The following is a 15,025-nucleotide window of genomic DNA, read 5'->3' as shown; positions in this document are numbered from 1 at the left end:
CAGCTCTCCAATTAGTCCCACTTGCATTAGTATTGCCCCACAGCCCTGCAATTTATCCCTCATCATAATAGTCATAGGCAGTCTCAAAGCGAGGATAACTTGCTTCCACGCCAATGAGTTCCCAGGTATTTCAATGAAGGACCTAATATTCCGGATCCTGAAGGGTGGAAGATGCCTGTGTGTGGATTGTTTTAACGTGGGGTGACCGTTGCACACCAGCCACCACACAGGCTTGACAGAGCGCGGTCTAGGTCCAGGACAACTGGAGACCAGCTCTGCTGCACGGACCTAGTGCGCGCACATATCGCACAGTGTGGGCCGGTCCCGTGCTGCCCCCCCCCGGGCCCGAACTCACGCCTCCCTCTGGGCCTCAAATCACCATCACACAAACAGATGATCTGGGTCATTATCACTTTGCTGATTGTGGGAGCTTGCTGTGCGCAAATTGCTGCGTTTCACACATTACAACAGCGACTGCGCTCCCAAGTTCTTCATTGGCTGTAAAGCGCTTTGGGGGCGTCCGGTGGTCGTGAAAGGCGCTATATAAATGCAAGCCTTTGTTTTGAGTTGGATTTTCACGGGGCGTGTCCCGAGGATGACGTTGTCTGTGTCTTACACGCCGTGCGGAGCCAGAACCTGCAAAGGTGAACCCACTGGCTGCCATGGCGTGACATGAGGACAGACTGTTCTGCGAACAGTCTGATGGGACCCCGGTGCTGTGAGTGAGGGGGGGTGACGGGGTCAGCGATAGAGGGAGCGCTCGTCTCAATACCGCTTGGCTCTTTTTTTTGTTTTTAAAGGTGAATGAAGACTCAACCAACCGGCTTTTGCCCGTGCAAACATCGGGTGAGTAGTATTTGTGACTAGGTGGGCAGCGTCGCCTGTTGGATTAGGCCGTAGGCAGTAAGTTTGGGCTAGTTTTGTCAGGTCCAGCTAGTTTTCAGCCCCCAGCTCCAGCCTCTCACTAAAGCTAACTTCTGGCTTTTGGATGCAGAGAGGATGTTCCCACTGATGGGGTTAACTAGAACTAGGGGGCATAGTCTCAGACTAAGGGGCCGCCCATTTAAAAACTGCGATGAGCAGGAATTTCTTCTGAGGGTTGTAAATCTGTGGAATTGGCTGTCTGAGCTGTGGAAACTGGGACATTGAATAAATTTAAGACAGAGATAGACAGTTTCTTAACCGATAAGGGGATAAGGGGGCGGGCAGGGAAGTGGAGCTGAGTCCATGATCAGATCAGTCATAATCTTATTGAATGGTGGAGCAGGCTCGAGGGGCCGTATAAATAAGAACATAAATAGGAGTGGGATTAGGCTTATGATGTTCCTCCCCTCCTTTCTGAAGGCACTGTTCTCTGCCCTGGTGTTTCACTGTCAGCTGTTCAACCTGGTGGGCCGTCACATGTTGACAGCAGTGCCTTATTTTTTCTCCCCCCTCCCCTGCTCCTTATCCAGTTGACTAGTAACTCCTGGCTGTGCGCCTCTGAGAGGAACACTGGGCCAAGAAGGTATCTTTCCATTTAATACTGGGCTGTTAGTTCGAGACTGGGGATGGTCGTGCGCGCGCACACACACGAGCCGGTTTGCCCCACGCGGCTGGTGTCATGGGGTCCAGTCCGGTCCGTTCTCTCTCAGGCGATGCTGCTCTCGTACCAACATTCCCCCCCCCCCCCCTGCCCCAGTCCAATGATGATCATCCTTAGCTCACTTTGACCCTCCTGTGAAACGAGACTGAACACCCTGAGTGACTCTGGGCTCGGCTCTGCGTTTCAGGGACTCTGTTGATTTAAGTTGCTAACTATCCTTTGTTCCCCCTTCCAGCCAGAATGCTGCGACAGGCTTTCTCTCTGACTGGGTGAGTGTGTGTGGGGTTTGGTCATTCCCTAGCTGGCTGATTTCTCTTGTGGCTCACTGGAGGGGGTAGAGTTCATTGTTGGAGGTTACTGCACAGAAGTCGGCCATTCGGCCCCTTGCGCCTGCCTGTGCTAGCGATGGCTCTTCAACTGGGGCAGTCTTCTCCCTGCATCACTTTAAATAAATATTTCTCTCACTCTGCTTTTGATATTATTTGTCGTCTCGGTCCCTTGTGGTAATCTAATAATTCCAGTGTTTGATATCCGCCCCCCCCCCATTTCTGGTAATCCAGCCACAACTTGTGCCTTGGGGCTGTGGTCTTTTTTTTCAACCAGTGTTCCAATTACTCGTAAAACATTTCATCGTTGTGCTTTTCAGCTGAATTAATCCTGGGAGTGCTGTCGGGGGAAAAGCTGGTTCTCGGGCTGTGGCTCAGGGTCTCGATCGAGTCTTGTAATGGCTCGAGCCAGACTTCAGCACAGAATCCGGGCTGGCACTCCACTCCCAGTAAAGCGCTGAGGGAGCGCCGCACTGTCGGAGGGGCGGCGCTGAGGGAGCGCCGCACTGTCGGAGGGGCCATCGTTCACGCGAGAGGTCATTAAAGAAAGCGGTGTGCAAATTGAGCTGCTGTGTTTCCCACATTACGACAGCGACCACATTTCCAAAAGCACTTCATTAATTGTCTGTAGTGCTTTGGGATGTCGTGAGGTCAGGAATCGTAGAAATTTACAGCACGCGGAAGGAGGCCATTTTGGCCCACCGTGTCCGCGAGGGCCGACAGCTATCCGGCCTAATCCCACTTTCCTTTCTCTTGGTCCGTAGCCCTGCGGGTCACGGCACTTCCAACTGCACATCCAAGTACTTTTGTAAATGTGGGCGTTCCTCCTTGAGCCGAGCCGTTTCATGCTGCAGTAACATGATGATTTTTTTACTAATGGAATCTCGTTCGTCTGAACAAAGTGATGTTACAATAAACCAGATCTGATGCAGCATAAAGTGGGCTGGGTTGGGGTATCGTGGGGGGAAACGTGAGCTGTGTAGTGAACATCTTCTTGTCTCCCTCCACCACAGGTGCCGCGGGTGTTGGAATCTCTGCGTTAACCCAGGTGGGTGCCTCGCCAGTTTAGAATGGTGACACCGAGCCGTCGGCCTCTGACTCACTGACCCCCTTTTTGTATTGAAAGCTCTCGTCATCCAGTTCCCAGTGACCCTCACACCAACTACCCCAGTTGCATTCAATTTCTCCCCCCCCACATCCCTTTTGCAACTAACTGACCCCTTGCCCAAGAGACACAAGTTTAGTGAGAGCTTGGACAGTGAAACTCCCATCCTTGTGGTAGGTGGTCCTGGGGGGGGGGCTACTTCACTGTAGTCATGTGTTTTCCTGCCCAAGCACTTCAATGCTGGCACACGAGGTTCGACATTCATGTTGATAGGAGCTCGATAGGCTAGATACACGTAGAGAAGATGCTTCCATTTGTGACCAGGACTCTTATCATCATAGGCAGTCCCTCGAAGCGAGGAGAGCTGGATCTTGGTCCAGTGGCAAGGGTTAACCAGGAAGACTGGAGACCAGCTCTGCTGCACGGGCCCAGTGCGCGCACATATATCGCACAGTGTGGGCTGGCTGCATCTACAAACTCTTGCCCCTCCTAGACCACGACTAGGGGCCACCAATATCAGACCGTCACTGATAAAAAAAATCCAATCGTGGAATTCAGGAGAAACTTCTTTACCCAGAGAGCGGTGAGAATGTGGAACTCGCTGCCACAGGGAGGGGTCGAGGTGAATAGTATCGATGTATTTAAGGGGAGGCTGGATAAAAAAATCAGGGAATAGAGGGTTACGCTGATAGATTTAGATGAGGAAAGACGGGAGGAGGCTCGAGTGGAGCATTAACGCCGGCACGGACTGGTTGGGCCCCGATGACCTGTTTCTGTGTATTGTAAAGAATCGTGCTAACCTGGCTTGCCCTGTCTTGGATGTTACTTGTATTCCAGCGTGCTGTGTAACTTGGCTTTCGTGATGACTGCATTACCGCCCCAGTCTGACTGTGAAGTGACTGAGTGGTATGTCATAAATCTGATTGCCATTTGAAGACAGGGGGAGGGGAGAGGGAAGCGGATAGTGTACAGCTAGAAGCGGGGGGGGGGGGGGAGGGGTATAGTGTACAAATATCCTCCACCCACCCACAGATGCTGCCTTGTGAATGCTGGGGAGGTGGGGCTGGTATTTTGAGCTGAGGTCAAAGGGCAGCCTACAATCTGCATCTTGAGGGGAGCTGGTCTTGACCTCTGGCTTAAATATGACAACATACATAGGTAGACCATCTGGCCCCTCGAGCCTGCTCCGCCATTTAATACGATCATGGACTCGGCTCCACTTCCCCGCCCGCTTCCCATAACCCTTCACTCCCTTATCGCTCAAAAATCTGTCTTTATCTCCACCTTAAATACATTCAATGACCCAGCCTCCACAGCTCTCTGGGGCAGAGAATTCCACAGATTTACAACCCTCAGAGAGAAGAAATTCCTCCTCATCTCAGTTTTAAATGGGTGGCCCCTTATTCTGGGACTATGCCCCCTAGTTCTAGATTCCACCACAAGGGGAAACTTCCTCTCTGCATCTACCCTGGCGAGCCCCCTCGAGTATCTTGTACGTTTCAATAAGATCGCCTCTCATTCTTCTCAATTCCAATGAGTACAGGCCCAACCTGCTTAAACTTTCTTCATGAGGCAACCCCTTCCGTCTAAAGTGAACATATTCTCTCGCAGGTAACGATGGACGGTGAACAGCAGTAGAAGTGGAGCTGGGCGCAGTGAACAATCACAACATCCCCTCCTGAGCCATCGGGGAGGAGCTGTGGTCAGGATCCTACGGGAGGTGAGCCCTCGGTTTTAAATGCTGGTTCCTAATCGTTGGCGAGTACTGTGAACACGCGGGGGGCCTACCGTTCCAAATTAAAACACACCGTGTTAGTGGGGGAGCAAGTTGCTGGAAGTGCTCGTGTCTCTGCTCCCACTATGCACTGGGTGAAGGGAGGAGACCCAATGGTGATGCCCGACATGAGACTCCCCAAAGCAAGCGCTCTACTCGGAACTCCTTCACGGGCAAACGAGCCAAAGGTGGGCAGAGGAAACGTTACAAGGGACCACCCTCAAAGCCTCCCTGATATAAAGTGCAACATCCCCACCCACACCTGGGAGTCCCTGGCCAAAGACCAGTCCGCCCCTAAGTGGAGGAAGTGCATCCGGGAGGGCGCTGAGCACCTCGAGTCTCGTCGCCGAGAGCGTGCAGAAACCAAGCGCAGGCAGCGGAAGGAGCGTGCGGCAAACCAGTCCCACCCTCCCCTTCCCTCAACCACTGTCTGTCCCACCTGTGACAGGGACTGTGGTTCTCGTATTGGACTGTTCAGTCACCTTAAGACTCGTGTTAAGAGTGGAAGCAAGTCTTCCTCGATTCCGAGGGGCTGCCTATGATGGAGGTGTTCGATCAAGGCTGCTCTGTTAATCGGGTGGGGGGGGGGAAGGAGGTATAGCCGAGGCCTGCCCAGTCCTGAGGATGAGAATTCTATGTCTTATGTGCTGCAAGCAGCCAGAGCCTGCAAAGGTGAACCCACTGGTTGCAGCAGCATAGCAAGAGGAGACCCTGTTCGTCTGGAACTGTCTGATGGGACCTGGCTGGGTGGAAGTCAGCCTGCCAGCTGTTGGTGTTTTACTGTACAGACCCCAGAGTACGTAATATATCCTTTGTCCTTCACAGGTGTTGGTTGGAGTGCCAAGATGGACTAAAAGGTGAGCTTGTTCTGTCGTTCCTTACTGTGTGTTTTGCAACACTGAGTGTTGATTAAACAAAGACGCTACCCTCTCCTGTGCTGAATTAAATAACGGCAATTGCAAATGTATAAAGGCGAGAGTTGGCTAAACGTGGACTGAGAAAATAGATTGAAGGATAAGAGGGGACTCGACAGGGTGGATGCAGAGAGGATGTTTCCCCCTCGTGGGGGAATCTAGAACTAGGGGACATAGTCTCAGAATAAGGGGCCGCCCATTTAAAACGGAGACGTGCAGTAATTTCTTCCCAGAGGGTAGTGAATCTGGAGTTCAGACAGGATAAGGCTGTCGAGGGTGACTGGAGCGGGCGGGGAAGTGGAGTTGAAACCAAGATCAGATCAGCCATCATCTTGCTGAATGGCGGAGCAGGCTTGAGGGGCTGAATGACTTCTTTATGTTCTGAATCTCATTACCACAGACTCTTGTCCAAAAGTGTGTGGTGCCAGTGTTTTGAGCAGTGAATGAGGGGAGGGGGGGGGCTGTGTTTGGGCAGTGAATGGGGGGGGCGGAGGGGGGGGGGGGTGTTTGGGTTTGAACATGATGACGTACATTACCGCCCCAGTCTGAATGTCCAGTGACTGATACGGTATGTTCTGATTCACACCCAGGAAGATGCCCCTGCATTTCCCTCTCTCGCGCGAGGGCCAGTAACGGACTTGCTAGAAACTAGGAGTCCAGAACCAGGGTGGGGGGGGGTTAAGCCTTAGAATGGGAGCCAAGCTGTTCAGGACAGTGGAAATAGTTGAGGGGGGGGGGACCATTGAAAATTTCAAAACCAAGATGGATAGATTTTTGTTGGGGCTTACAAAACCAAGGAGTTAAGATTCGGATGCAGCCGTGATCTAATTGAATTCGAGGGGCTGAATGGCCTCTGTACCCTGACAGCTCAAACTGTTCTAAATGCCACTTTTTGAAAGTGTGAGTTACACTTAGTATTTTCCTGATCTTTTCACAGGCAAGGCGGGGATTGGATGAGTTTACGACACGGCATCAGTTGGTCACAGGATGGAGTTTCTAATTGGTACTGTTGTGTGGATCGCGCCTGTACGCTTGCTGCTTAAAGTGACCTGTTCCTGTACTGATGTATAAAGCATCACAAACTGTGTCGGTCTGCTGTCTCAAATCATTTTCCAATTGAAATAAATTGAATTGTTTTTCAAACCCTCGCGTCCAGTGCCGTAACATCGTAGAAGTAGTGCTGTTGGTGTGGCAATGCTTGCATTTGTAGTAGTGCCTTTTGATGTGGAAGTATCAGTTGCTTCAGAACAACAGAGGTAATCACACTGTTGGGAGTGTACCCTAGACCCCCAAATAGCCTGAGCAAGATAGCAGCCCAAACAATCTGGCAGTAATCGACTAAAAGACTACGTTTCTGCAGCGGCCTTCGTGACCACCAGACGCCTCAAAAGCTTTACAGTCTCTTGGCAGGCAGTCGCTGATGTAATATAGGAAACGTGGCAGCCAATTTGCGCACAGCAAGCTCCCAGTGGATTCGTAGGGTCGTGCGGAGGCAGTGCTGGTGGTACTTAAGCGCTTTTGAGGTGTCTGCTGTGTATATAGTCCATGTCTCTGACCCATACAGGAGGGCGGGTATCACAACTGCCTGTAGATCATGAGCTTGGGGCCGGGTTTGAGGGCCTGGTCTTCAAACACTCGCTTCCTCAGGTGACCGAAGGCTGCTGGCATACGGGAGGTGATGTTGGACCTCGTCGTCGATATCTGACCTGGCCACAGAGGTGGGACATTTCCACTAAAGCTCAGTTGAACAGTGGGAGAGTCTTCAATTGAATCCCCTCGCGTTTTCTCATGGTCTCTTGTCACATCTGCTCCGACCATAGAAACATAGAAAATAGGTGCAGGAGCAGGCCATTCGGCCCTTCTAGCCTGCACCGCCATTCAATGAGTTCATGGCTGAACATGCAACTTCTGTACCCCATTCCTGCTTTCTCACCATACCCCTTGATTCCCCTAGTAGTAAGGACTTCATCTAACTCCTTTTTGAATATATTTAGTGAATTGGCCTCAACAACTTTCTGTGGTAGAGAATTCCACAGGTTCACCACTCTCTGGGTGAAGAGGTTTCTCCTCATCTCGGTCCTAAATGGCTTCCCCCTTATCCTTAGACTGTGACCCCTGGTTCTGGACTTCCCCAACATTGGGAACATTCTTCCTGCATCTAACCTGTCTAACCCCGTCAGAATTTTAAACGTTTCTATGAGGTCCCCTCTCATTCTTCTGAACTCCAGTGAATACAAGCCCAGTTGATCCAGTCTTTCTTGATAGGTCAGTCCCGCCATCCCGGGAATCAGTCTGGTGAACCTTCCAGACCTGTGTCTTTCCTCCAGTCGAGAATTCCACTCTGCCACGGTCGATTCGGCTCTCGGCCGTGTCCCTTACGTTTTCCGCACCGCTGTGCTCTCATTCTCCCATCCCAGAACCACAATTGGGTTCCCCTTGTCCTCGCGTCCCACCACCCAACATAACTCCCCTCCCAGCATTCTGAGGGGAGTGCTCCCACCGACGCCCTGGTCCACACCTCAATCACCCCACAGCACCTTCCCGTGCAGCACAGGAGATGCAACGCCTGCCCTTTTACCTCCTCTCTCTCCCTTCCAAGTGAAAGTGACCCTTAATACTTTCAATTTAGTATATGCTGCTCACAATACAATCTCCTCTGCAACAAATATTTATTATAGCACCTTTAACAGTAAAATGTCTCCAGGTGCTTAACAGGAATATTATAGGACAAAAATATTTGACACTTGAGCTACATAAGGATAAAGTGGGCCCTCAATTTACCAATTTAATCTTTTTCCCCAAAGTGGCAGAGGAGTTTGGTTTATTTTATAAGAATTAGTAGGCCATTTGGCCCCTCAAGCCTGCTCTGCCATTCAATAAATCAGGCTGCATAACCCTCTATAAGGAGTCTAAAAGATGTGAGGATATCACCATAGGCAGTCCCTCTGAATCAAGGAAGACTTGCCTCCATGTGAGTCCTTAGGTGGCTGAACAGTCCAATACGAGAGCCACAGTCCCTGTCACAGGTGGGACAGACAGTGGTTGAGGGAAGGGGAGGGTGGGACTGGTTTGCCGCACGCTACTTCCGCTGCCTGCGCTTGGTTTCTGCATGCTCTCGGCGACGAGACTCGAGGTGCTCAGCGCCCTCCCGGATGCACTTCCTCCACTTAGGGGCGGACTGGTCTTTGGGCCCAGGGACTCCCAGGTGTCGGTGGGGATGTTGCACTTTATCAGGGAGGCTTTGAGGGTGTACATACCAGGAAAGGATGAACAGGCTGGGTCCCTTTTCAAAAGAGAAGGCTGAGGGGTGACCTAATAGAGGTCTTTAAAATTATAAAAGGTTTTGATAAGGGGAAACACTCTGTGCCGGGAGACCAGAACTGGGGGCCACCAATATCAGACAGTCACTGATAAACCCAACGGGGAATTCAGGAGAAACTTCTTTACCCAGAGAGCGGTGAGAATGTGGAACTCGCTGCCACAGGGAGGGGTTGAGGTGAATAGTATCGATGTATTTAAGGGGAGGCTGGATAAACACACGGGGTGGGGGGGGGAAGGAATAGAGGGTTATGCCAATAGAGTTAGGTGAGGAATGATTGGAGGAGGCTTGATTGGGGCCGTATATCCCGTGTAATGTGACGATACTTGCTTTCATAATTTAAAAATTAATTTATTACATGTTTTTTAGAAAGTCCAACAAGCTTTAAAATATATAAACATGTACACGATACACATTTTAGTGATTATTTTCTCCTTCCGGACATCTCGCACCCACAGGAAAAAATGCAGTGTGTGCTCGGACATTATTCACAGCAGTAGTTCCAGAGAGACAACGGTTACACACAATACTGGCACCACGCACCGAGACATCCCACAATGTAATACTCCAGAGTGGACCAAAGAACCGACGTTTGCAGAGCCCGAGATTCGGGGAGGGGTGGGGGAAGAGGGGACATTGCGACTGTGAGGAGCTTCAACAGCAGAGGGGACCCAGCCCGTAGTGTCCTGCTGGGAGTGTGCGCTGCTCCCGCCCGCAAAGTAAGCGGGGATCAGCCCGCTCTGCCTTATCCCGACCATTAATTCTGTAATGATGAGAACAGGGATCTGTGTCTGATTTCCCCCATAGTGTTATCGTGACAGACCTGTACCCATCAGTACTGTCCCCCAGTGTTATACAGTGACAGACCTGTACCCACCAGTACTGTATCCCAGTGTTATACAGTGACAGACCTGTACCCACCAGTACTGTATCCCAGTGTTATAGTGACAGACCTGTACCCACCAGTACTGTACCCCAGTGTTATACAGTAACAGACCTGTACCCACCAGTACTGTACCCCAGTGTTATACAGTGACAGACCTGTACCCACCAGTACTGTATCCCAGTGTTATACAGTGACAGACCTGTACCCACCAGTACTGTACCCCAGTGTTATAGTGACAGACCTGTACCCACCAGTACTGTACCCCAGTGTTATACAGTGACAGACCTGTACCCACCAGTACTGTACCCCAGTGTTATACAGTGACAGACCTGTACCCACCAGTACTGTATCCCAGTGTTATACAGTGACAGACCTGTACCCACCAGTACTGTACCCCAGTGTTATACAGTGACAGACCTGTACCCACCAGTACTGTACCCCAGTGTTATACAGTGACAGACCTGTACCCACCAGTACTTACCCCAGTGTTATACAGTGACAGACCTGTACCCACCAGTACTGTACCCCAGTGTTATACAGTGACAGACCTGTACCCACCAGTACTGTACCCCAGTGTTATACAGTGACAGACCTGTACCCACCAGTACTGTATCCCAGTGTTATACAGTGACAGACCTGTACCCACCAGTACTGTACCCCAGTGTTATACAGTGACAGACCTGTACCCACCAGTACTGTACCCCAGTGTTATACAGTGACAGACCTGTACCCACCAGTACTGTATCCCAGTGTTATACAGTAACAGACCTGTACCCACCAGTACTGTACCCCAGTGTTATACAGTGACAGATCTGTACCCACCAGTACTGTACCCCAGTGTTATACAGTAACAGACCTGTACCCACCAGTACTGTACCCCAGTGTTATACAGTGACAGACCTGTACCCATCAGTACTGTCCCCCAGTGTTATACAGTGACAGACCTGTACCCACCAGTACTGTATCCCAGTGTTATACAGTGACAGACCTGTACCCACCAGTACTGTACCCCAGTGTTATAGTGACAGACCTGTACCCACCAGTACTGTACCCCAGTATTATACAGTGACAGACCTGTACCCACCAGTACTGTACCCCAGTGTTATACAGTGACAGACCTGTACCCACCAGTACTGTACCCCAGTGTTATACAGTGACAGACCTGTACCCCAGTGTTATACAGTGACAGACCTGTACCCACCAGTACTTACCCCAGTGTTATACAGTGACAGACCTGTACCCACCAGTACTGTACCCCAGTGTTATACAGTGACAGACCTGTACCCACCAGTACTGTACCCCAGTGTTATACAGTGACAGACCTGTACCCACCAGTACTGTATCCCAGTGTTATACAGTGACAGACCTGTACCCACCAGTACTGTACCCCAGTGTTATACAGTGACAGACCTGTACCCACCAGTACTGTACCCCAGTGTTATACAGTGACAGACCTGTACCCACCAGTACTGTATCCCAGTGTTATACAGTAACAGACCTGTACCCACCAGTACTGTACCCCAGTGTTATACAGTGACAGACCTGTACCCACCAGTACTGTACCCCAGTGTTATACAGTGACAGATCTGTACCCACCAGTACTGTACCCCAGTGTTATACAGTAACAGACCTGTACCCACCAGTACTGTACCCCAGTGTTATAGTGACAGACCTGTACCCACCAGTACTGTACCCCAGTGTTATACAGTGACAGACCTGTACCCACCAGTACTGTACCCCAGTGTTATACAGTGACAGACCTGTACCCACCAGTACTGTATCCCAGTGTTATACAGTGACAGACCTGTACCCACCAGTACTGTACCCCAGTGTTATACAGTGACAGACCTGTACCCACCAGTACTGTACCCCAGTGTTATACAGTGACAGACCTGTACCCACCAGTACTTACCCCAGTGTTATACAGTGACAGACCTGTACCCACCAGTACTGTACCCCAGTGTTATACAGTGACAGACCTGTACCCACCAGTACTGTACCCCAGTGTTATACAGTGACAGACCTGTACCCACCAGTACTGTATCCCAGTGTTATACAGTGACAGACCTGTACCCACCAGTACTGTACCCCAGTGTTATACAGTGACAGACCTGTACCCACCAGTACTGTACCCCAGTGTTATACAGTAACAGACCTGTACCCACCAGTACTGTACCCCAGTGTTATACAGTGACAGACCTGTACCCACCAGTACTGTACCCCAGTGTTATACAGTAACAGACCTGTACCCACCAGTACTGTACCCCAGTGTTATACAGTGACAGACCTGTACCCATCAGTACTGTCCCCCAGTGTTATACAGTGACAGACCTGTACCCACCAGTACTGTATCCTAGTGTTATACAGTGACAGACCTGTACCCACCAGTACTGTACCCCAGTGTTATAGTGACAGACCTGTACCCACCAGTACTGTACCCCAGTGTTATACAGTGACAGACCTGTACCCACCAGTACTGTACCCCAGTGTTATACAGTGACAGACCTGTACCCACCAGTACTGTATCCCAGTGTTATACAGTGACAGACCTGTACCCACCAGTACTGTACCCCAGTGTTATACAGTGACAGACCTGTACCCCAGTGTTATACAGTGACAGACCTGTACCCACCAGTACTTACCCCAGTGTTATACAGTGACAGACCTGTACCCACCAGTACTGTACCCCAGTGTTATACAGTGACAGACCTGTACCCACCAGTACTGTACCCCAGTGTTATACAGTGACAGACCTGTACCCACCAGTCCTGTATCCCAGTGTTATACAGTGACAGACCTGTACCCACCAGTACTGTACCCCAGTGTTATACAGTGACAGACCTGTACCCACCAGTACTGTATCCCAGTGTTATACAGTGACAGACCTGTACCCACCAGTACTGTACCCCAGTGTTATAGTGACAGACCTGTACCCACCAGTACTGTACCCCAGTGTTATACAGTGACAGACCTGTACCCACCAGTACTGTACCCCAGTGTTATACAGTGACAGATCTGTACCCACCAGTACTGTACCCCAGTGTTATACAGTAACAGACCTGTACCCACCAGTACTGTACCCCAGTGTTATACAGTGACACACCTGTACCCACCAGTACTGTACCCCAGTGTTATACAGTGACAGACCTGTACCCACCAGTACTGTACCCCAGTGTTATACAGCTCAGAATGTTCTGTTCAGACACAGTCCGGGTTTGGAAGGGTGTGATCGGGGATTGTATGACTGGACTCCACCCCCTCCCAGTTCACGTGCGCACGATGTGGAAATCTCCCTCCCCTCCCCCAGCCCCGCCTGCGCTCCGTGGTGACCCGGCACAGTGACGGGAATGGATTCGGGAGCAGGTGGAACTGCGCTGTGGGACGAGATGGGTCTGGTGTCACAGTTGGAGCGGAGGGGCCACTGAAAAGTATCGCTGCCTCTCGTGTATTGGGGGCGGGGGGGCACGTGGGCAGCTTAATCCCCAAGACCCATCCACGCGGGACCTCCAGTCGCAAGAAGACGGCGCGATAAATCCAGACGCGGGGGGGGGTGGAAAAAAGTGACCTTTGCGCACAGCAAGCTCCCAGAAACATCGACGCGCCAATCACCGGATCATCTGTTTCCCCGTGATGTTGGCCGAGGGGGTCAATTTTGGGGCCCGATGGCCGGCTGCCCTGTGGAATGGATCACTGGGCCGTACCGAGGGCCGGGGCAGGGGGAGGAGCACAGCTCGACAGCAGCCCAGATTTGAGATGGGGGGGGGGGCTAAATCAGACCCGGGCGGCCCAGGGGGCCAGCGTGGAGGGAGGCCGCTTCAGGGGGCAGCGGGAGCTGTGACAGGAGGGCGAGATTGTAGCAGGGGGGGGGGGGGGCCGGTACAGCAGGGGGGGGCGAGAGATTGTATAGAGGGACGTGAGATCGGGGCGGAGGAGAGCCGAGGGGCCCAGGGCCAGCCACGGCCCAACCCACACTGTGCGATGTGTGTGTGTGCGCACTGGGCCCGTGCAGCAGAGCAGGTCTCCAGTCTCTTGGTCAACCCTTGCCACTGGACCAAGGCCTGGCTCGGTCAAGCCCGTGTGGTGGCTGGTGTGCAACGGTCACCCCACGTTAAATAAATCCACCCACAGGCACCTTCCACCCTTCAGGATGTAGTTCGGGATCCGGAATATTATGTCCTTCGTTGAAACACCCGGGAACTCATCCCTTATTGGCGTGGAAGCAAGTCATCCTCGCTTCGAGGGACCACCGCTGATGATGAAATCAGACCACCGATCCCCTCCTCCCCTCCTCCTCCTCCCTCCTCCTCCCCTCTCTCCTCCTCCTCCTCTCCTCCTCATCCCCCCTCTCCTCCTCATCCCCCTCCTCCTCCTCCTCCTCCCCCTCCTCCTCCCCTCCTCTCCTCCTCCTCCCTCTCCTCCCTCCTCCTCCCTCTCCTCCTCATCCCCCCTCCTCCTCCTCATCCCTCATCCCCCCTCCTCCTCCTCCTCCTCATCCCCCTCCTCCTCCTCCTCATCCCCCCTCCTCCTCATCCCCCCTCCTCCTCCTCCTCATCCTCATCCCCCCTCCTCCTCCTCCTCATCCCCCCTCCTCCTCCTCCTCATCCCCCCCTCCTCATCTCCCCCTCCTCCTCCTCATCCCCCCTCCTTCCTCCTCCTCCTCCCTCCTCCCTCCTCCCCCCCTCCTCCTCCTCCTCTCCTCCCCCTCTCTCCCTCCTCCTCCCCCTCCTCCTCCTCCTCCCCCCCTCCTCCTACTCCCCTCCTCCTCCCCTCCTCCTCCTACTCCCCTCCTCCTCCTCCTCCCTACTCCCTCCTCCTCCCCTCCCCTCCTCCTCCTCTCCTCCTCCTCCTCCTCCCCTCCGGACCTTCCGCGTGTCACTCTGGGGGCAGAGCTGCAAGTGATGTTGATTTTGTGAGGTGCGCTAGGGGTCGGAGTGCCCCCGCCCCCAGCGGCCGGTTTCAGCAGCGACGAGGCGAGTGGGGGTATTTCGCCTTCAGCTCCTGCTTGAACTGCCGGAAGAGAACCTTGTTGCGTTTGTTCTCCTCGTCCTTACGCGGGTGGAAGTCGCTGGTCAGCTTGAAGCCCTTGTGGATGAGGAAGGCGTTGTCCAGCACGGCG

The 15,025-nt window shown here is 52.4% G+C and overlaps 1 protein-coding gene, 1 long non-coding RNA gene and 4 other non-coding genes across 10 annotated transcripts in view; 5 read left to right on the top strand and 1 right to left on the bottom strand.

Moving 5' to 3' along the window:
- The window catches only part of LOC139239409 (uncharacterized), a 51,768-nt gene extending 44,921 nt beyond the window's left edge, over positions 1–6,847 (top strand). For all 5 annotated transcript variants that reach the window (XR_011588652.1, XR_011588649.1, XR_011588648.1 and 2 more), the window contains 6 exons: positions 801–846; positions 1,821–1,854; positions 2,925–2,959; positions 4,628–4,736; positions 5,616–5,647; positions 6,642–6,847. This is a non-coding gene — a long non-coding RNA (uncharacterized lncRNA). The remainder of the gene's footprint in view (positions 1–800; positions 847–1,820; positions 1,855–2,924; positions 2,960–4,627; positions 4,737–5,615; positions 5,648–6,641) is intronic.
- Positions 588–709, top strand: LOC139239557 (small nucleolar RNA SNORD22). The gene has a single exon (XR_011588675.1). It is a non-coding gene; the product is annotated as a small nucleolar RNA SNORD22 (small nucleolar RNA).
- On the top strand, positions 3,871–3,936 carry LOC139239555 (small nucleolar RNA SNORD31). The gene has a single exon (XR_011588673.1). It is a non-coding gene; the product is annotated as a small nucleolar RNA SNORD31 (small nucleolar RNA).
- On the top strand, positions 5,407–5,528 carry LOC139239556 (small nucleolar RNA SNORD22). The gene has a single exon (XR_011588674.1). It is a non-coding gene; the product is annotated as a small nucleolar RNA SNORD22 (small nucleolar RNA).
- On the top strand, positions 6,217–6,289 carry LOC139239554 (small nucleolar RNA SNORD31). The gene has a single exon (XR_011588672.1). It is a non-coding gene; the product is annotated as a small nucleolar RNA SNORD31 (small nucleolar RNA).
- A 7,941-nt stretch (positions 6,848–14,788) lies between the features above and the next one.
- The window catches only part of b4gat1 (beta-1,4-glucuronyltransferase 1), a 13,232-nt gene continuing 12,995 nt past the window's right edge, over positions 14,789–15,025 (bottom strand). Inside the window, exon 3 of the mRNA XM_070868107.1 lies at positions 14,789–15,025. This exon is cut by the window's right edge and continues 9 nt beyond it. Within this exon, the coding sequence (XP_070724208.1) occupies positions 14,866–15,025 (160 nt within the window). The 3' untranslated portion in view covers positions 14,789–14,865.

Source organism: Pristiophorus japonicus, chromosome 27, assembly GCF_044704955.1.
Source record: "Pristiophorus japonicus isolate sPriJap1 chromosome 27, sPriJap1.hap1, whole genome shotgun sequence".
Taxonomy (NCBI): Eukaryota; Metazoa; Chordata; class Chondrichthyes; family Pristiophoridae; genus Pristiophorus; species Pristiophorus japonicus.
The sequence above is the reverse complement of the archived record's forward strand: the minus strand, read 5'-3'. Positions and strand labels throughout refer to the sequence as shown.